At 42.2% G+C, this 23,030-nt stretch overlaps 1 protein-coding gene across 7 annotated transcripts in view; it reads left to right on the top strand.

The window, feature by feature from the left end:
• Nucleotides 1-22,822, top strand: part of LOC110967925 (NACHT, LRR and PYD domains-containing protein 12-like) — a 246,638-nt gene extending 223,816 nt beyond the window's left edge. The window contains exons 10-12 of one of the 7 annotated variants that reach the window (XM_051941899.1): nucleotides 21,353-21,526; nucleotides 22,290-22,336; nucleotides 22,487-22,822. In XM_051941899.1, the coding sequence (XP_051797859.1) occupies nucleotides 21,353-21,526; nucleotides 22,290-22,336; nucleotides 22,487-22,560 (295 nt within the window). In that variant the 3' untranslated portion in view covers nucleotides 22,561-22,822. Of the gene's footprint in view, nucleotides 1-806; nucleotides 1,152-8,802; nucleotides 8,822-9,263; nucleotides 9,350-21,352; nucleotides 21,527-22,289; nucleotides 22,337-22,486 lie in introns of those variants that run through there. The other 6 variants (XM_051941898.1, XR_007938892.1, XR_007938897.1 and 3 more) reach the window with 6 other exon arrangements.
• Nucleotides 22,823-23,030: the final 208 nt, after the last annotated feature.

Genomic DNA, 23,030 nt, shown 5'->3' with positions numbered 1-23,030 from the left:
CAGAGCAAGCCCAAAGGCGACAGTGGCAAGGAAAAACACCCTTTTAACAGGGAAGAAACCTCGAGCAGAACCCGGCTCTATATAGTGGGGACCCATCTGCCTGCTGGCCGGGCGGGTTGAGAAGGACAGAAGAGGGCAAGGGGGAGGGATGGGAGAAGAGGGAGGGGTGGGAAAGCAAGGAAAACACAACACACATTTGGATACATGCATGACAGGATATGTGACACAGACAAAGTATAAGCTAACATTGAAAACTGACTCATAATTTACTCTTATGATGTACGGCTCTGACAATTCAATTCAATTCAATTCAATTTTATTTATATAGCGTCAATTACAGTCAAATCGTCTCAAGACGCTTTACAGAACCCATATGCCTGACCCCCAGAGCAAGCCCAAAGGCGACAGTGGCAAGGAAAAACACCCTTTTAACAGGGAAGAAACCTCGAGCAGAACCCGGCTCTAAATAGGGGGGACCCATCTGCCTGCTGGCCGGGCGGGTTGAGAAGGACAGAAGAGGGCAAGGGGGAGGGATGGGAGAAGAAGGAGGGGTGAGAAAGCAAGGAAAACACAACACACATTTGAATACATGCATGACAGGATATGTGACACAGACAAAGTATAAGCTAACATTGAAAACTGACTCATAGTTTACTCTTATGATGTACGGCTCTGACATTAAACATACTCCATATATAGCTAGCAGTAAAATTCAAACAGTATGTAAGTTAGCATAACAGTATATTGAAGGCGATGCAGAGTTGACTCGTGGAAAAAGGGAATTGGAAGCAGAGGGCTGGTGGAAGGTCAGCAGCAGCATCCCACAGTGGACATGGTGGAGACTGGACCAGCTGGTGGAACATCGACCGCAGATCTGAAGCATCCAGCTCTGGGACCAGGGACACTCGGAGAAATAGCACAGGGGGAAACAGAGTGAATGTACTGCAATAACGGTATACATATTAAATGTAAAGGTAGATAGAGAAGGGCTCAGTGCGTCAAGAAAAGTCCCCCAGCAGCCTAGGCCTATAGCAGCATGACTAGAGGCAGAACGAAGGGACGTCCAAGAGGGAGTCAGCTGTGCAAATGAAGACACAAGCCGAACCCCTGTGGGTCACCCAGTCAGCCCCAACTATAAGATTTGTCAAAAAGGAACGTTTTGAGCCTGGTCTTAAAAATAGAGAGGGTGTCTGCCTCCCGAACCCAAACTGGGAGCAGGTTCCACAGGAGAGGCGCCTGATAACTGAAGGCTCTGCCTCCCATTCTACTTTTAGAAATTCTAGGAACAACAAGTAAGCCTGCAGCTTGAGAGCGAAGAGTTCTACTAGGATAATAAGGTACTATCAAATCTTTAAGATATGATGGAGATTGGTTATTAAGAGCTTTATATGTCAGAAGAAGGATTTTAAATTCTATTCTGGATTTAACAGGAAGCCAGTGAAGAGAAGCAAGTATAGGGGAAATATGATCTCTTTTGCTAACTCCTGTCAGTACTCTCGCAGCAGCGTTTTGGATCAACTGTAGATGTTTGAGAGAGCTATTTGGACAACCCGATAATAAGGAATTGCAATAGTCAAGCCTGGAAGTAACAAAAGCATGAACTAATTTTTCTGCATCACTCTGAGACAGAATGTTCCTGATTTTTACAATATTACGCAGGTGAAAAAAGGAAGTCCTACAGACTTGCTTTATGTGTGAGTTAAAGGACATGTCCTGGTCAAAAATAACTCCAAGATTCCTCACAGTAGTACTGGAGGCCAATGTGATGCCATCCAGAGTAACTATTTGCTTTGAAAGCGAGTTTCTAAGATGTTTGGGGCCAAATACAATGACTTCAGTTTTGTCTGAATTTAGCAGTAGGAAGTTAAAAGTCATCCAGGTTTTAATGTCCTTAAGACAATCTTGCAGTCTAGCTAACTGATCAGTTTCATCTGGCTTCATAGATAAATACAATTGTGTGTCATCTGCATAACAATGGAAGTTAATACAATGCTTCCTAATAATATTGCCTAAAGGAAGCATGTATAATGTGAAAAGTATCGGTCCTAAGACAGAACCCTGAGGAACTCCATGATTAACTTTAGTATGCTCAGAAGAGTTATTGTTGACATGCACAAACTGGAACCTATCCGATAAGTAGGATTTAAACCAGTCCAGTGCTGTCCCTTTAATGCCAATTGAATGTGTCGATTGTGTCAAACGCTGCACTAAGATCTAACAAAACAAGTATAGAGACTAGTCCATTATCTGATGCTATGAGAAGGTCATTAGTAACTTTCACTAGAGCTGTTTCTGTGCTATGATGCACTCTGAAGCCTGACTGAAACATTTCAAACAAATTATTCCTTTGTAAGTGTTCACATAATTGATTTGCAACTGTTCTTTCCAGAATTTTAGAGAGAAATGGTAGGTTGGATATCGGTCTATAGTTAGCTAACACATCTGGATCTAAAGTGGGCTTTTTAAGCAAAGGTTTGATGACAGCAACCTTAAAAGCCTGTGGTACATAGCCTGTTACTAGAGAGAGATTAATCAGATCTAACATTGAAGAATTAATTAAAGGTAAAATCTCCTTGAAGAGTCTAGTTGGGATAGGATCTAAAAGACATGTTGATGGTTTGGATGTAGAAACTGTTGAAATTAGTTCAGAGAGACATATAGGAGTGAAGAATTCTAAAGATTCATCAGGTCTAACAGACAATTCAAAAGCATCTGTGACATTTGTAGGAAGGGCCAGATTAATTTTATCTCTAATCATAACTATTTTATGTGTAAAGAAGCTCATGAAGTCGTTACTGGTTAAAGCTAAAGGAATACAAGGTTCAACAGAGCTCTGACTCTTTGTCAGCCTGGCTACAGTGCTAAAGAGAAACCTAGGGTTGTTCTTGTTCTCATCTATTAAAGATGAATAATAAGTTGTCCTGGCATTATGAAGAGCTTTTTTGTAGATTACTAGACTATTTTTCCAAGCCACATACACTTCCTCTGAATTAGTGGAATACCACTTTCTTTCCAGCTTTCGGGATGCCTGCTTTAAAGTCCGCAGCTGGGAATTATACCAAGCAGCAAGTCTTCTCTGAGATATAACTTTCTTTTTTACAGGTGCAACACTATCAAGAGTTGTACGCAGTGAGGCTGAAGCATTATTAACATAATAATCCACTTCTGTGGGGGTAAAATAATAATAATAGCCTTCTGATTTATCAGTAAATGTTGCTGAAGTAAACAGTGAGGGTATTATTTCCTTAAATTTAGATACTGAATTGTCAGACAAACACCTACTGTAATGATATTTGTTCTCAGCTGCTAAACAATCCTTTACTTTAAATTGAAATGTTATCATAAAATGGTCAGAAAGAAGAGGGTTCTGGGGAAATACTGTTAACTCTTCAATTTCTATGCCATAAGTCAGGACAAGGTCAAGAGTGTGATTAAAACTATGAGTTGGTTTATTTACATGTTGAGAAAACCCAATTGAGTCTAATAATGAATTAAAAGCTGTTGTAAGGCTGTCGCTGTCTATGTCAACATGAATGTTAAAGTCACCCACAATAATAACTTTGTCTGAACTGAGCACTAATTCAGATAAAAAGTCTGAGAATTGAGATAAAAACTCAATCAAATCAGTAAGCAATCCACAAATAGCTAAGCGACACATTCACAGGTGCATTAGTGCGTGTCACAGTGAATGGAAACAAAATGGCGTCAAATTCCCAGTTGTCACTACTCTGGTAATATATGTACTCTACTGCTCTGTAGAGTTCCTGTATTAAGAGAGTTGCGACATGACGGGTCCAAAAAAAATTGGTCACGTGATCTATGGGCGCCATTTTGTTTCCTATTCATGAACGCCGGGTTTTCCTGTTAACGTTGTTTACACCGCAGAGAGTAATTCCAGGTCTTCCAACACTTCCTAAATTCCCTGAAAAATGACGGGCTGTTGTGCCTTTGGGTGCACAAATCGTTCAGAGAAGGGATTCCACATGTTTAGGTTTCCCAGTGATCCTGAAAGAAGGAAACTGAGGGAAAATAAAGTCCGGAGAGTGGGATGGAAACCGACTTCATCATCGTTTTTGTGCCAGGTTAGTCCCATGCAGTGATGGGAATAACGGTGTTAAAATAAACACCGTTACTAACGGCGTTACTTTTTTCAGTAACGGGTAATCTAACTGATTACTTTCTCTACCGTTACAAGGCCGTTACTGTTACCAACACGCCGTTTATGCGGTACTTTATTGAAGCTGACATCCGACTCATTTTTTTTTCCTCCTTTGGTGATGGATGGTGGGAAGGGAGGGGCGCGATAACTGCATTCGTAATGATGATTGGTTAACGTAGAGTAAGATTTCATGTTCAGCCAACCAGAGACATCAGGTGGGCGAGTGCTGCTTTACACACAAATCCAGCAGCACATAGCAGCACACATACACACACAAACTATGATGAGATGGCGAGCCCGGAGTTGACAGGAAAGACGGCGTTTTCAAGATGGAAATACAGACAGTACTTCAACTTCATCGAGGTAAAATGCAAAAATGTACATGTTGAGTATACATTATGTCGTCCCAGAGTAAAGAGTTTGTCAACGTCCAATACAAGCAACTCAAATTTAATGAAGCACCTCTCGACTGCACACGCTTCTACTACACTAGTGGCTAAAAACACCGTTGACCCCACTTATGATGGCAAGCCAGGTGCTGTTAACGTGAGCTTCCGCTAACTTGACTGAACGTGGGCTGCAGTTCCCAGGATTTAAACATCAATATGATGTACAATGCAGATGAACTTCATAAATTTCACTATGCAGACATTTTTATTCATGTCCAGTATATTTTATAGACATAAACATATTTGATAGAAATATTAAAAATGGATTTCTGTTTCCTCATAATAATTGCGTTAATGCCATTAAATGTTTATCAGTGATTCATCTTTAGTGTGAGACTTTTACTTTGCAGCTGTACTTTAAAAAATGTTGCTCATTTTAAGAGAAGACATTAAAGGATGGTTTTCTTCGTTCAATGAATTTAAGGTTTAATTGATTAGATATGTGTTTATTTTCATTTTAAATGTTTGGATTTAATGAATACAGTTATACTTTATAATATTGTGAATTCTTATTGAGATAAAAAACTAGATGATGGATCAGTTCATTCAACATTACACGCTCAGTACTGATTTAATATTAAGTATTAAATCAATACTGTATATTGAGTATTTTCTTTCATTTCATGTGTCTGTATTTAAAATCACTGATATTAAAACTTGATTCCAGTGAAACAGCTTTGAAAAAAGTCAAAAGTCACATTGTTTTCCTAATCAGTCCCTTCAAATTAATTCATTTTTTCTGTTTTATTTTTAGTTATGTGATCATTTTGTGTCTCTTTGTGGCCATTTTGAGTCTTTTTGCGGTCATTTTGTGTCTCTTTGTGGTCTTTGTGTGTCCTCTGTTTTAATATCTCAGGTTTTTCTACCAGACCAGTCCATGTTTTATTTCCAGTGTAACTCCTGGTTCCGTATTTTTTCCTCCACACTGTAAAGAAAACATTTATGTGTCAGAAAACACGTTGAACTGCTGAAATGTGCTCTTATGATGATCCAAGTCTGAATTGAGTTTTTCTTTGTTGGTTTGTTTCCTAGTTTCAGATAAATTCACTGCCAAAATGCTGTGACCTCTGACCTCTTCATCATTCAACTAACGAGTCAGGACTCTCTGGGGCTGAATCCCAAACCGCCCCCTACACACTCCCCCTCCACTACCGAGTGTCACTCCAAAAGAAGTCACACTCGCAGCTGTGGAGGGCACCTATTATTGAAGGGGGAGGGTATAAATATGATCGTCAGGAATGGGACGCCCTGTCGCCTCACCGGAAAATGGAAGACGTCATCGCCATGGTAACACAAAGACGCCTATTGTGCATGGCTGTAGCGCTGTGGCACAGGTTGCTAACAAGGATCGCTGCTGCTTCCAGAAGATGAAAGCATCCCACTTTTTTTCACTCACATTTTTTCCAATCCTATTATCTGGCATTTCAAATCCAACAAATGAATAAATGAATTCTGTCAGTTGTGTTCAAATTTCAAGGTGTCAGGGGGTGCACAATTAAATCAAACGTCAGCACAGAAGAAGATTTGTTTCTTTTGATTTATCTTTTTAGACCACTCTTTTTGTGATGTTCTGTCAGTGTGAAAAAGGCGTGGGAGAAATAAAGGACGCATGTGGAACTCACATCAATATGTTTGTTTCCTCCTCCATTTCGACGTTGCACTTCCTGAAAAAGTTGTCCAGAGTGAGCATCGATGCAGACTTGCTATTTAAGGGCTGAACAGTCCACTCTCCCTCTGCACTACGCGGTTTGGGACGGCCCTTAATATGGAGGACCCTCCACGGGAACGCGCAAACGGAGGGGTAGTGTGTAGGGATAGTGTGTTGGGGCGGTTTGGGATTCAGCCTGGGATTCAATCTGAGAAAAGTCATGTTGTTGATCCACGATCCACCATTAGATGACAGCAGAGACTCAGGCACAAATCTCTGTCCCTGCAACCAATCCAATCATCGATTCTCTATACACCGCTTTATCCTCACTAGGGTCATGTGAGGACTGGAGCCTATCTCAGCTGACTCGGGCAAAGGCAGGGGACACTCTGGACAGGTCGCCAGTCTGTCGCAGGGCTACATATATAGACAAATAATCACTTTCACATTCACACCTGCAGACAATTTAGAGTGATCAATTAACCTCAGCATATTTTTGGACTGTGGGTTGGGATTTGACCCAGGATCTTCTTGCTGCAATGCGAAAGTGCTAACCACTACGCCACTGCTGCAACCGATCAACAATCGATAATAATATTGATATATTATCAACCAATCAATAATGTTCCTGTCATCAGACTGAGTGTCCTCATTATGTGCTAGTTTTATCTGATATTTTGGTCATTTTACATATTTGTGGTAGTTTTTCTCATATTTTGGTAATTTTATCAATATTTGTGGTAGTTTTATCTCATATTTTGGTCATTTTATACATATTTGTGGTAGTGCAAGGCCAGCTGCAGGAAGAAAATGGAGGATCAACTGCAGAATATCAACACAAGAGAGATTTGGTGAGGACTCCAGATAATATCAGGACAGGACATAGGCATAAAGAGGGAGCCTGAACTTGGGGACACAGACTGGTCCAATAAGTTAAACCTGTTTTTGTGTGTTAGGTTTGGCAGCTAGTTCCCTCTGTGAAGTGGTGTTGTCAGATCAGGTAGAAATCTGTTTCCTGCTTCGTTGCCCTGACAACAGTGACGTCACGGCCCTACCTGTTCTTCAAGGGAGTTCTGCTTTTACCGTCTTGGAGTCGCAGGTAGTCTTCTCCGTCTGAATGTGAGTAAAAGACACTTTAAACTGTTTTTTATCTTTTATATATCTATAGATCATAAAACTGATTGAATCATTGTAATATTTTAACTCAAAAACAGCATTGTTGTGGCAAAATTAAAACATTAAATACATATTTTTCCCTATAACCAAATCTTCAGACATGTTGGAGTGTTCCCAACCAGCAGGAGTTATCAAACTGATGCTGAAATCAATGTGTTTTATCAGTAAATATCATTTGTGTTTGTCAGGCAGTTCTAAACATGAGTTGTTCTTATTAACAGAACTTCAGTGCAACAGTTGTAGGATGGAAATGCTTTGAACGTTTGATTTTTCAACATCACATGCAGAACAAGAAAATTGTGTGGAACATATGTTTGTGGGAAAACAGAAGTGGAACAAGGATCTCCATTCACACTTATGACTTCCATTAGTGATCAAAGCCAGTGCAGCATAAAGACGACATGGATCTACAAGAGCTGAATACGGCCACTAGCAGCTTTTAGTATTCATGATCTTTTTTTGGGACATTTCTTCCATTTTTCACTCTATAATTCAAATATCTGGACATTCTGAAGAATTAAGGGTCTACTTATGATGTTAAAATGAAAAGATGAACTCCATCAGATCATAATTAGACCAAAAAGGTAATTATTCTTCCTCAGATATATAATACTGACATAATGTTCAGCCCATGAGGACCAGCTAGACCAGAGATAGTCTCTGTTTTTACCATTCTGTCTATCTTTCATGTTGTTTTATGTCCTAATTCTTTCGATTTCTGTCATTTTCAGTCTTTTTTCTGTAGTTTTGGCCTTAGTTTGTCTCATTTTTGTACTTTGGGGTCTTAATTTGACTCATTTTTACCATTTTGAGTCAAAATTTGTCTCTTTACTGTCAGTTGTGTTTTATATGTATATATATATATTTTTAATTTTCAGCTTTATTTCTGTGAATGTGTCTCATTTAATTTTTTCTCTCAGTTTGACTAATTGTTGTATTTTTGTCTCAGTTTTTCCCTCATGTAGAACGTAGTTATCAAACATGAAAACCTGCTGTGACTGGGGGTTTGAGGCTCAGAGATGAAACTTTAAATGACTCCTTAGTTTATCTTCAGATTCCAGCTCCCCCATAATCAGAACTGATTCCATCTGCTTGTCCAACATTCCAGATCCTGAATCAGTGGTTAGAAATCAGAGTGAAAGTGGGTGGACGGTCAGTTTGTGGCTGCTGGAGGAAGCAGTGTGTTGATCAGAACCTGCAGTTTGTGACTCTGCTGCTCCTTCAGTCAGGTTTTAATTAGACTCAGTCCGTTTGTTGATCTTTAACATGAAAAAGGTTAAATGTTGAAACAATCTGTCACATGTAATGAGTGGGAATCAGCCTGTAAAATGTGCTCTTATTGTGAAACTCTGCCTGCTGCTTCCTCATAGGTGGAGTCCTGACTGGTTCCAGGAAAGAGATCACCTGTCTCTGTCTAAGCGTCCAGGAGTGGACTGGAAAGTTTCCTCTTCTTCTTCAGCGCTTTAAATAAAGTATAAATTTGCTTTGTTTGCTGCTTCAACTTCAGTAATGTTGCTGTTTGTTTCTGCTCTGTGATGTTTCTACATGTTCACTTCTTATTTCAGCACAAACTTTGATTATTTGGTTATTGATTGACTGCAGTCAGTCAATATTTCTATTAGATTATTGATTGACTTGAGTTAGTTTGATGAGCTGCTGATGTTTCTTTGTTTGTTCACAATCCAAACTGTGTGGTGTCTTTTTGACTTTGGGTTTGTGGGTGAGTCTCTGCAGCTCCATGACTCCATCTGCTGGACTGATAGTAGAAGTGCAGCACCTGATCTTTTCCAGGAGGTTTTCAGTGAATCAATGATGTTTGTTTCCTGTGCAGGTGAAGGTAGAAAGTGTGTGTGAGCTGCTGTGAGTTGAGCAGCATGGATGAGTGTGAGGGCAGAGAGGAGGGAGTCCCTCTGTGTGGGGAACAGGAGAACCAGAGCAAAGCTCAGAGGTGAGACCACTATCTCTAACTGTCCAGGACTCTTGTGCATGTCAGAGCTCAGCATCACATCACTGCTGCATCATTATTGACAGGAATCCACCTGAACCTGAACGTAAACCTGGACCTCCATTAAGCTGTGTGTCCATCAAGAGCGACTCTAAGGATCTTACTGTTGAATTTAAAAGAGAACAACGTCCTGAAGTAAGAGGAAAGAAAAAAAGAAGAAAAAAGAAGAAGTAAGCTGCGAAATCAAACTACTGACTCTTGTGTCAAATGTTCTGTCATTGTTTCAAATATGTTCCATCATTAAATCACTCTGAAACTCTGCTACATGATTTTTCCTTCCTGGTGATCTTCCTCTCTATTTACCAGAATCCATCAGAGATCAGAGACCTCTGGACCTGGACCTGGAACTGCATCCAGCCATGTGTCCCTCATGAGCAACCGGTCTAAGAGTATTCCTATTGACTTTAAAGGAGAACGAGGTCTTGATGCAGAGGGGTAAGATGTTCAGAACAAGGTTTCAGAGCTGCTAGTTTGATAGCAGATTGGCTTCTCATCAAACAGAAGAACTGTTTTGAAGAAGTGATGCTAATAATGTGAACATCATCCACAGAGACATTAAAAACAGAACCAGGTGGATCACAGCAAGAAGTCTGAGTTCACTAAATATCAAGAAATAGTTTTACCAGACAAAACTCCAGTTCTCTGATCATATAAGCCTTGTTAGGGGCTCAACACACGGGAATCGACTGTTTAGGGGTTAATGCGAAAGTCATCGCAACAGGAGATAGATTCAACACACGGTGCGCGATACTTGGCAGCGGCAGGCGACGGCGACACACAGCGCGCTGTGCAAAAGCACAGATCGCTTGTCTCCCTCACTTCTGATCGGCTGTGAAATTGGAGGATTTCTTTAAGTTTTCAAAGATTTTCATGACAGAAAAGCATAAAGATGATGAGCCAGAAGATATTGCTTGATTTAGCCGAAATTTTACTATTGACATTGGCTTATAAAAGTTTACCCTGGCGCCAACCAACTCCGATGCAGCAGCTTTTTACCTCCGCCAGGAGGTTATGTAATCATCGAAGTTTGTTTGTCTGTTTGTCTGTTAACAGCATAACTCAAAAAGTTATGGACTGATTTTCACCAAATTTTTACAGAATGTTCGGAAGAGCAAAAGTAACAATCGATTAGATTTTGGAGGTGATCTGGATCACCGTATGGATCCAGGATTTTTTTGAAGGACTCTGTACAATTGAGAGATGGCCGCCATAACTTTTTGAGTTATGCTGTTAACAGACAGACAGACAGATAGACAGACAGACAAACAGATGGCCTGGCGGAGGTCTGCGCTCTCCGAGTGCTTTTCTAGTTTATTTATATAACAATAGTCATTAAGGGAAGGATCATAAAGACTCGGGAAGTCAATCACGACTAAAATGATTTGCTCCGCAATGTTGAAAAAGGGCTGAAAAAAATTGTTAAAAACCGGAGCGGACCATTAATGTATGGGAGCAGACTGCACTGTGTAACATGCTGTAAGCTCATTGGCAAGTGAGTGAAACCCTCGCTGATTGGTTGAAGCTCCAGATGACAGTGACAAAAGTTGAACATTTTTCAACTTTCTTGTATCGTGTTGCAAGCCAGTGGGTGCACATCTACGTGAACGTGCACGAAATTTCACTTGCACGAATGTCGCCGTCGCGTTGTTGGGAGGGGGAAAGCGATGTTCGTCTCGTCGCACAGCAGCCATAGAAAATGAATGGAGCACGACTGTTGTCGCTTCCCATGTGCCTGCATGTTAGCCAGCATGTTAACCTATATGTTAGCTTCCATGTTAACCTATATGTTACAGGGTTCCCACGCATCCTGGAAATCCCGGAAAACCTGGAAAATGGCTGACCAATTTTCCAGCCATGGAAAACATATGGAAAAATGAGAAAAAAAGGTCAAATGTCCTGGAAACGGTTAACTTGTCCTGGAAAAATATTTATCCTCCCCCTGTCAATGCAAACGGGTTACAAGTTATGCGCATGCATGTCTGTTGTCACCGTATTTTCTGGGCAACATTAAGGCATATAATATATATAAAATAGCGCTTCTCTGCTTCGAGCCGGCGCAGCGCCCCATGTGACGCTACCAGCCAATCAAATTTGCATTCCCCTGACTTGGCTGTAACTTGCGAGCAGGCGTAAACTAACCGTGACGTCACCCGTTGGTTTCAACGCCGAGAAAATGAAGCCCGGATTTTGCTACTTCCTGGTCGCCGTTTTGGATTTTTTGGAGCCAGTGACGTAAAAAGCGTCATCAAACAGACTGGACCGGAGAGCAACTAGGGGCAGGATTGACTGAGGACTCTCTTATCCCGCCCACATTTACCGCAGAGGCTTCTGTTGCTGTCTATCAAGTATAGCCACGCCCCCTGGCTCCACCAACTTTAACGATTATTTTAAGATCGGCCACCTGATCTCTCATTTTGACCATGAAAACTAACGGGAAAAAAAATCCTGAGCTGGAGAACATCAGTCTATCAAATTTTATTTTTTTCCAAAAATGAATTGGGGTCTATGGAGAAAAAGCTTTTGGAGGCAACCTAGCGGGTTGGCTTCAATTCTGGAGCCAGATGCTACGTCCACTATATTACAGTCTATGCTTGCGAGATGAAACAAAACTCTGATATTGGCATTGTGGCGGCTTAACAGGCGTGGGCACGTTTCACTCAGTAGTTCACAGTTGTTTTATTGTCTGATAAAAATAAAGGAATGAAAACAACATTAGGAATTCTGTTGTGTGGGTGTTGCGATACCCGCACTTTACTGAACATCATTTCATCCCCCTCACTGCCGAGGTGTGTGGTGGCGTCCGCATAAACTCATCCACAACAGTTGAGGGTGCAGCTGAGTGTTTCATGTCTGAAATCAAACTTTCAGTCGATGACGCCGGTCAACACCATAGAATACAGTCTATGGTCAACACAGATAAAGTCTCTGTTGCGAAAAGTCCGCCTGCGTATGATGATGACGTCACGGTGACATCGCTCACTTCACCTCCGTTCAGTGGTTGAGTTGCAGACACTGGAATGCGAATTTAGCGTGCACACGCTAATAAGCAAGAATGTCCAATTACTACAGCGTAAACAATCAACATGTCAGTCTGCAAATGCAACACAGAATATCAGAGGGCAGAGGTTCTCAATAAACAAGGTTATAAACGGTGGAACGAGGAGATACCAGGACCAGATGAGTGCGAGGGTGAACTGTCCTGGCTACTGTTTACATGTCATTGTGCACATTTTTTCCTCACTGAACAAACTTTACCCTCTTAAACCCTGATCAGCAAATGAAGCTACATTTGGGCATATTCTGGATATGGCATATTTAGGGCTGCCTTTTGGAACACTAGGTGGCATATTTTTGGGTAATTTGTTTATAATCTGATCACATTTTTTCAGGTGTATACTGGCATACCAAGAGCACATATTGGTATTTTTCAGGTTCGTATTAAGGTCACATTTTGGCTTTGTTCTGTCATTTTCTGGGCACATTTTGTTACAGTTGAAGCACATTCTGGCATTTTGTCCATATTTTTGCATTAAATTGTCCAGTAGGCCAACAGAGCCATATTAGGCTCCATATGGGCTTAAGAGGGTGAAGAAAAACACATTATCATCACGAGAAATGCAAGTGTCAGATGTTCAGAAAATCTGAGTTAAGCAATGAACTGATATGAAACAAAGGGAAATGGGTCAGTGATTTATTAAAAATATCCTAATATTTTAAAATTAATCGCAACAGAGAAAGTAGGAGAGAAGAGAAAGTAGAGTTGGGAATTACCCAGTTGAACACTGTAACTCCAGTTTGTCCTGCTAGTGAACTGTTACGCTGTAATGTGTGGTTGTGTTGCATTGTTCTATGATACATCTGCCATAATTATTTTTCATAGATAAATTATAGTCATAGATGCACATCAAATGTCTGAGTAATAAATATAGAAACAATCGGGTAAATGCAAGTTACAGCTGTAGTAAAGAATACTTCAAAGAATGAGGGGGACGGGAACGTATTAGTGGATGATGTGACCGGACTGGAAATCTCCTGGAAAGTCCTGGAAAATCATTCAGGAAAGATGGGAACCCTGTGTTAGCCTGCATGTTTGCCTGCATGTTTGCATGTTTGCCTGCATGTTAGCCTGCATGTTAACCTATAGGGTAAATTTTCATTGTTGATGGAGACGACTGATGGTGGACGAGGATGGAGAGGACTCTCTGAGTTTAATCTGTCAGCATCAAGACCTACAGAGCAGTTTCCAGGTTCTCTCAGAAATTACCAACCCTGGAGTAGGAACTTTGAACTCCTAGAAACAGTCCTGAAAAGGTCTACAGCAGGGGTCACTAACTGTGTGGGCCACGGTTCGGATCCGGACCAGACACCATCTAATATGGAGCCAGATTTGTAATCAGTAAATTGTAACAGGATTTAAATTTGACAACTCGCTTCGATTTTACCGGCGCAGCTGTTTCAGTGTTTACAGCATTGGTTCAGCTCAGAAACGCACAGACCAATTACATACAAGTTCAGCCATCCCACGTGACGCTACTCAACCAATGCAGTCTCTATTACAGGCGAGAAACATCACAGCTCTGCCTGCATTCCGATAGCAGTTGAGAGGCAAGGGACAGATGAGAGGAGGACAGACAGTCATGAAAAATAAAGCAACACCGAGAGGAAGACGAGGACGTGTGAGCCAGATAGGGATAAAGTAAAAGGCAAAGAAACTTGGTGAGCCTTAAACAAGACATGAAAAATTACAATGGCGCTGACTAAAAAAGAAAAGTGGATGACAAAAACAGAGCTTTCAACCCGGAGTGAAACAGACTCGTTTGTGCTCATTCTGCCTCCTGAGAGCACAAAACCTCTGTGTGATATGTTCAGAAGACCGTTGCACTCATTAAAAGTGGCAATGTGAAATGCCACTATGAAAAAACCACAAAGATTTTGACCAATCATACCCCATCAGTCTAAACTAAGACACAGAAAATAAGCAGCCTTGGAGCCCAGTGTGATCAGTCCAACCAGGATCCTGACACATTCATTCACTGCCCAGCACCGTGCTAACGAATGTTCCCTCAGAGTTGCTTGAATTCTGGGGCAACACAAAAAAAACCATTTAGTAAATGGGGAGGTTATCAAGGAGTGCAATGAGTGCAGTAGCTGAAACCTTACTTGAGGGAAAACAAAAGAATAGCTTCTGCAACAAAATAAAGCAAATACCGATGTCAGCATCATCAGGCTAAACAGAAAAATGGCATATTAACCAGCTAGACGAAGGCTCTTTATAAAGCTCCATGGCTGTAGATGAGTCCACTGATGTGACTGACAATGCTCGGGTTGGTAGTTTATGTCAGGTTCTTCAACAAGGACAAGAACATTTCTGTGAAGACCTGTTAGATCTTACTCCCCTTCAGACCAGTACAAGAGGAGAGGACATCTACCTGGCCATTAAGGAAATGTTAATAAAGAGAGGAATAGAGCCAAAACAAGTGGCAAACAGTGACTACAGATGGAGCTTCTACCATGATAGGGAGACAGAAAGGAGCTGTGGTGACACTGAAGAAAGACAATCCTGAGCTCATTGCTTACCACTACATAATTCGCCAGTCTGTCCTGTGCTCAACCCTGTCAGATGAGCATGCTGGTGGATGAACACAATGATGAAAATGATAAACTTTCTCAAGGCATCCTCATCCTATCAGCATTGCATGCTTTGGGAATTTCTCAGAGAAGTTGAAGCAACTGCTGATGATCTTTTGCTGCACAGCAGTGTGAGATGGCTCAGCAAAAGCAGGGTTTTGGAGCAGTTTTGGTCCATCAGAAGGGAGGCAGCAGCCTATTTGGCAGAGCTGAAGCATCAAAAGGCAACACAGTTTTATCTCTTTTTAAAAGATAAGAAAAAAATAGATAATATGACCTTTTTGGTTGATATCACCTCTCATCTCAGTGACTTAATTTGAAGCTTCATGGCAAGGACAATTCAATTTATGAACTGTTAACATCTGTCCACTCCTTTCAGAGGAAACTTGAGGTGTTCAAGGAAGACCTGCATGGAGACTGTGTCCAATTCTCAGCATTGCAGCAACAGGTTCAGGGACAGAGAGATGTGTCTTCTTTTGTTGACTTTGTTGATAGGTTGATAATAAACTTCAGCAAACTGTTTTGACAGCTTCAGCTTTGGACAGCAGCTTACCTTGTTCATTCAGAACCCCATTCTCCTCACAGATGTCAGGGAGTTCTCAAAGGATGCCACACAGCACAAGTGGGCGAATGCTGGGTCTCTTCAGATGGAACTGGTTGATCTCCAAGTAGATGTGGCCCTTAAAGGGCAGTTCAGAGGAACCGACCATGCCACTTTCTGGCTACAAATGGTCTCTGAGACTGGTTTCCCATGTCTGAGAAAAGTCGCCCTGCACATGCTGACCATGTTTGGGTCAACATACAGCTGTGAGACAGCTTTCTCAACGATGAACATAATTAAAACCAAATACTGTTCCAGACTCAACCAATGAGCATCTCCAAATGTGCTTGAGAATGGCCCTGAACACCATCCAGGCCTCGTTTTCAAAATACTGGCAGGGCAAGCTGCAGCTCAGTTCTCCATTGAGCAACACAGAGTAATGCTCAATGGGCACTCCTGCTGGAGTGATAGAAGACTTGTAAAAATGTAAAAATGTTTCAATCGCTTAACTTTTTCAGATGGAGGTATGTTAAGATGTATATAAGTTGGTTCAGGTTGCTCAGTCATTATTTTTCAAGTTCTGCACTTATTTTAAGATGTACAGTTATATCAAAAGTTATTTATTAATGAATATTGTCAAAAAATTTTGAAACTGTACTGAATTAATTTGATTTGATGGTCAATTATTGATTACATGCAGATGCTAATAGAATTACTAGGTTACATCAATATATATCACACTAATTCAGTTAGACATTATGATGTTCCGGACCTTTGCTGTAAGAAATTATCTCTGACTGGATCACTTTGAATTTTAGTTGCATACCCCAGTTCTACTGGGATGGTTTCTGTGGTCAGAACAAAGATTGATGATGAGCCAAAATGTAGAGAAAGTTCCTGCAGTTGTAAAACAGACTAATGTCGGAATCTCTAATGCGCATCATGGACCTTCAGCTGGGTGTTGTCTCTGTGTGATAAGTGAGAGTTAACTGTTGATGTTGATCCACAGAGTGGAGCAGCCGACCTCAGAGGTTCCCAGAGCTCAGTCTGTCCAGCAGCATCACCTGGACTCCATATTCATGGTGTGTTCATGGACAACAAGTTGTTCTCCATCTGTTTGTTTCAGGTGTCTCCATGCTGCTCTTTGTAGACCAGTGGACTGTCAGTGTGTCCAACATGGATCTGATGTTTGGCTCCATGATTTGACTGTGATGGACTCATTGACACATTTCTCTGTTCCAGCTGCTGGAGGACAAGATGGTGACTTTTGTAAAGAAGGAGCTGAAGAAGATGCAGAAGGTTGTGAGTCCAGATCACCCAGAATGCTCAGAGAGTCACAGGGAGAATGAGGAGGAGTTGGAGGGTGATGATGAAGACCAGAGGAGCAGCAGAGAGATGTTTCAGCAGATCACAGTGTTGTTCCTGAGGAGGATGAAGCAGGAGAAGCTGGCTGACTGTCTGCAGAGCAGTAAGAGGATTTGTGTAAAGACTGAAGCTGCTGATCAACAGCACATTTAATAATAATAATAATAATAGCTTTATACAAGAAAATTTAGCACAAAGTGCGTTACACTCAAAGATAAAACACGCCACCCAAACTCATAATCATGACATTTACATTACATTTAAAACAAAAACAAATTAATTGAACAAATTTAAAAACAATAAGAGACATAAAATGAGATAAAATACCTAAATAGATGAAATTTAAAAAAAAAAATTAAAAGCCAGGCTAAAAAGGTAGGTCTGAAGTTTGCTTTTAAAAGTATTAATATTACAAGTCACCCTCAGATTTTCAGGCAGGCTATTCCATAATCAAGTACCATAATAATTAAAAGGTACTTCACCATACATCTTGGTTTTGACTTGAGTACTGTTAAAAGGCCACTTCCTCAAGGACTCTACTGGGTTATATGGTAAAGCAAAGTTATATAAATACATAGGAGCAAGACCATTAAAGCTCGTGTCCGGAGTTTCCGTTTGTTTTCAATTTATGTATCATTGTTTAACAAAGCTTAAATGTGTTAGTCTAGTTTGAAACTATAATATAATGTTAGTATGACGCGATATGAAAATTTATTCATGAGCTCCGCCTTCCTCTCATAGACCCCCATGTTATTCCAAAAAGCGCCGGTCGCTGACCGACCAATTCAAGTTCGAGCTTCAGCCTTGTCATGCTGTCAATCAACGGTTAGCACAGCAAGCAAGCAAGCCCATGCAGAGGGTGGGTGAGCTACGCACTACACAACCGTGCGCACATTTGTTTTGCTTGTGGAGGAGAGAGCATCAGGGATCAGCAACTTCCAGAAAAGTTACCAATCCCACGGGCTTGTCAGGCCAAGAGACTGCAGGATGTTTTTGGCTCGGGGTGCTCGCGTCGCTCCCCGACCACGGCCTCCATAGGCCCGCCTGACGGCTTCGTTTAGATGGCCGACCTCTGGAGGAAGATGTTGGGGCATCTGGGACATACTCTTCGTCAGAGGAGTCATGCAATTTCTGAACTCTAGATAGAAATAAATAAACAATGTCATACACATACACGCGTAAATGCACTAAGTTTGATAAACAACGTCATCGAGAGGGATACATGAGTGTAATCACATATTGAAACTATACTCGTTCGTCCTAGCAGATTCATGTTATTTGGTATTAGGACAAGTTAGACTCAATATAGAATTCTAACGTAATTCCTTTATTATTTGCTAAATGTACTAAATGTAGAAGAGTGGAAAACAGCAAAACAGGCAAGATGCTGCAGCACTCCGGGCACCCCTCTCAGGTACTGCGCGCATGCACAAATAAAGGGGCAAAATCAGAGGGAGGGAGGGACCAACAGTGTTTTGGGAGACACTGCGATTCAAACTCCGGACACGAGCTTTAGGACCTTTATAAACCAAGAACATAATTTTAAAATCAATTTACTAAAGTCTCAGAATATCTTCACACAATCAGTCTTTAGGGGGACAAACTGTCACCTTCACTTTATTGCTACTTTGGTGCTTTAATATCCAGGCTACTTCGACTTCACTCTTTTTTTCTTGTGTTTTCATTCAGAACTTCCTGCTGGAGTTTGTGGACGTAAACTTAAATGTGGTCTGAAGAAGAAGTTCCAGACAGTGTTTGAGGGCATCGCTAAAGCAGGACAGTCGACCTTCCTGAATGACATCTACACAGAGCTGTACATCACAGAGGGAGAGACTGCAGAGGTCAATCATGAACATGAGGTCAGACAGATTGAAGCAGCATTCAGGAAAGCAGACAAAGCAGAAAGAAGCATCAGAGCAGAAGACATCTTTAAAGACTCACCTGGAAGAGATGGACCAATCAGAACAGTGATGACAAAGGGAGTGGCTGGCATCGGCAAAACAGTGTTAACACAGAAGTTTACTCTGGACTGGGCTGAAGACAAAAGCAACCAGGACATCCACTTCATGTTTCCATTGACTTTCAGAGAGCTGAATGTGCTGAAAGAGAGAAAATTCAGCTTGATGGAACTTGTTCATCACTTCTTCAGTGAAACCAAAGCAGCAGGAATCTGCATCTTTGAATACTTCCAGGTTGTGTTGATCTTTGACGGTCTGGATGAGTGTCGCCTTCCTCTGGACTTCCACAACAATGAGATCCTGACTGATGTTAGAGAGTCCACCTCAGTAGATGTGCTGCTGACAAACCTGATCAGGGGTAATCTGCTTCCCTCTGCTCGCCTCTGGATAACCACACGACCTGCAGCAGCCAATCAGATCCCTCCTGACTGTGTGGACATGGTGACGGAGGTCAGAGGGTTCACTGACCCACAGAAGGAGGAATATGTCAGGAATAGATTCAGAGATGAGAAGCAGGCCAGCAGCATCATCTCCCACATGAAGAAGTCACGAAGCCTCCACATCATGTGCCACATCCCAGTGTTCTGCTGGATCACTGCTACAGTTGTGGAGGAGCTGCTGAGAACCAGAGAGGGAGGAGATCTGCCCAGAACCCTGACTGAGATGTTCATCCACCACCTGGTGGTTCAGGTCAAAGTCAAAAAGTTCAAGTATGATGGAGGAGCTGAGACAGATCCACACTGGAGTCCAGATAGCAGGAGGATGATTGAGTCTCTGGGAAAACTGGCTTTTAATCAGCTGCAGAGAGGAAACCTGATCTTCTATGAGTCCGACCTGACAGAGTGTGGCATCGATATGGAAGCAGCGTCAGTGTACTCAGGAGTGTTGACACAGATCTTTAAAGAGGAGAGAGGACTGTACCAGGACAAGGTGTTCTGCTTCATCCATCTGAGTGTTCAGGAGTTTCTGGCTGCGCTTTATGTCCATCAGACCTTCATCAACTCTGGAATCAACCTGCTGGAAGAACAAGAAACTGCCTCCAAGAAGTTGAAAGTATTTCTAAAAAAACCTGAACTACACCATCTTCACCAGAGAGCTGTGGACGAGGCCTTACAGAGTCCAAACGGACACCTGGACTTGTTCCTGCGCTTCCTCCTGGGTCTGTCACTGCCGACCAATCAGAATCTCCTACGAGGGCTGCTGACACAGACAGGAAGTAGCTCACAGACCAATCAGAAAACAGTGGAGTACATCAAGGAGATGATCAGTGAGAATGTGTCTGCAGAGAGAAGCATCAATCTGTTCCACTGTCTGAATGAACTGAAAGATGTTTCTCTAGTGGAGGAGATCCAACAGTCCCTGAGATTGGGACGTCTGTCCACAGATGAACTGTCTCCTGCTCAGTGGTCAGCTCTGGGCTTCATCTTACTGTCAGCAGGAGAACATCTGGACGTGTTTGACCTGAAGAAATACTCTGCTTCAGAGGAGGCTCTTCTGAGGCTGTTGCCAGTGGTCAATGCCTCCAAGAAAGTTGTGTAAGTAGTTGGAGACTGAAGATACTTTTTCATTTTGCTTCTGTTTCATCAGTATAATGTGCTTTTTGTCTCTTCAGATTGAGTGGCTGTAATCTGTCAGAGAGAGGCTGTGGAGCTCTGTCCTCAGTCCTCAGCTCCCAGTCCTCCAGTGTGACAGAGCTGGACCTGACTAACAACAACCTGCAGGATTCAGGAGTGAAGAGTCTTTCTGCTGGACTGGAGAGTCCACACTGTAAACTGGAAGCTCTCAGGTCAGGACTTACATTTTGAAACTGATGTGATTTCTATCAGTGGATAAACAGCTATCCTGAGTAGAATAATTTCTGCTGATGGGATTCATGAAATTAGCTTTTACTGACCTTGTGCAGGGCTGCACAGTAGCCTAGTGGTTAGCACTTTTGCCTTGCAGCAAGAAGATCCCCAGTTCAAATCCCGGGGTGGGCCTGGGATCTTTCTGCATGGAGTTTGCATGTTCTCCCTGTGCATGCGTGGGTTTTCTCAGGGCACTCCGGCTTCCTTCCACAGTCCAAAAATATGCTGACGTTAATTGGCTACTCTAAATTGTCCGTAGGTGTGAATGTGAGAGTGATTGTTTGTCTGTATACGTAGCCCTGCGACATACTGGCGACCTGTCCAGGGTATCCCGTGCCTTCGCCCAAGTCAGTTGAGATAGGCACCCCCTGCGAACCTAGTGAGGATAAAGCGGTATAGAGAATGGATGGATGAACTTGTGCAGGATTTTGTCAGTGTATATTTTTGATCATTGCTGAAATTGTTGAATTGCTTGAGACGCATTAAATGTGCAGCAAAATGTAGCTGAAAGACAAAGAAAAAAGAAAGAGTGAGAAACATTCAGCCAAGTGTTGTCCGTCTGTTTTGTGTGTGCAGGCTGTCAGGCTGTCTGGTCACAGAGGAAGGCTGTACTTCTCTGGCCTCAGCTCTGAGCTTCAAGCCTTCAAATCTGAGAGAGCTGGACCTGAGCTACAACCATCCAGGAGACTCAGGAGAGAAGATGCTGAGGGATAAAGTGGAGGATCCACACTGTAGACTGGATACTCTCAGGTACAGACAGACAGACACTCTGAGGAACTATCATCCTAATGTTGCAGGCCAAGCCTGCCCCTTTCCATTGATAGCTTTCAGGGTGTGAGACGTCAGAGGAAATGCTGCAGCGGTAGGAAGGAAGAAGAACAGTGGAGCTGAAGAAGGGCGATGTGTTTTTTTAAAAAATAACACAAAACCGCATCCTGCTCAACATAAAAACCGCAGAATTACATTTAAAACATTTTCCGGAAAAATGTCCCTTATTACCCCGCTGTCCCTTATAGCCCCGTTTTATGGTACCAACAGCGAGCCACGCTAAGCTAAGTGAGCTAGTGTTTACCCGAGGCTGTCCAATTACGGTTCAGAAGCCGATGGTACCAGGTCGGTAACACTAGCTTAGCACAAAGACAGAAAGCAGGGTAAACTGTTATCTTAGCTTAGCTCAAAGACAGGAAGCATGGTAAACTGTTAGCCTAGCTTAACAGAAAGACTGGACGCAGAAGAAACTGTTAGCTTTGCTTAGTACAACGGCTGAAAGCAGTATAAACTGTTTGCCTGGCTCCATGAAAAGAGGAACCATCAATGAGTAAAGCTGAAAAATGATTTGAAACTGAGCTGGAACATGACCAGTACAGGACAAGACTTTAGAGATGCTGCATTCAGGTGTCTGTGTCTCCATATTGGACTGGTCCTTTATCAGTGGAACACCGTGAGAGCCATGTAACATCCATGTGTTCTGCTGAAAGAGTCGCTGCTGCTCTGACCGTCCTTCTCCTTTCAGGGTGACGCCTGCTGGAGTCCGATGGTTGACACCAGGTCTGAGGAAGTGTAAGTGTGTTTTAATGGATTGATGGAAACAAAGCAGTACATTCAACCATCTTCAAAGCGTCACATCTCTGAGGTCATCATCAAAGGTTTAATACTGATCACATGATCCATCAATAACTGCAGCTGTGTTGTGTTTTTCCTCTCCATCAGATTCCTGTCAACTCACAGTCGACACAAACACAGTAACAGAAAACTCAGACTGTCTGACAACAACAGGACGGTGACATATGTGGAGGAGGATCAGTCGTATCCTGACCATCCAGACAGGTTTGACTGGTATCAGTTGCTGTGTGGAACTGGTCTGACTGGTCGCTGTTACTGGGAGGTCGAATGGAAAGGAATGGTTGATATATCAGTGAGTTACAGAGGAATCAGAAGGAAAGGAGACAGTGTTGACTGTGTGTTTGGATATAATGATCAGTCCTGGAGTCTGATCTGCTCTGATCGTCATGGTTACTCTGTCATTCACAATAAGAGAGAAACACCCATCAGGTCCTCCTCAGTCTCTCACAGAGTTTCAGTTTATGTGGATGCTCCTGCTGGAACTCTGTCCTTCTACAGAGTCTCCTCTGGCTCTCTGATCCACCTCCACACCTTCAACACCACATTCACTGAAACTCTGTATCCTGGGTTTGAGTTCTGGTCTTTCTCGTCTGGTTCCTCAGTGTTTCTGTGTTGAGTCAGTCTCCGGAGT

The sequence above is a fragment of the Acanthochromis polyacanthus genome, chromosome 22 (genome assembly GCF_021347895.1).
Source record: "Acanthochromis polyacanthus isolate Apoly-LR-REF ecotype Palm Island chromosome 22, KAUST_Apoly_ChrSc, whole genome shotgun sequence".
Lineage (NCBI taxonomy): Eukaryota > Metazoa > Chordata > Actinopteri > Pomacentridae > Acanthochromis > Acanthochromis polyacanthus.
This window is presented reverse-complemented; position numbering and strand designations above follow the sequence as displayed.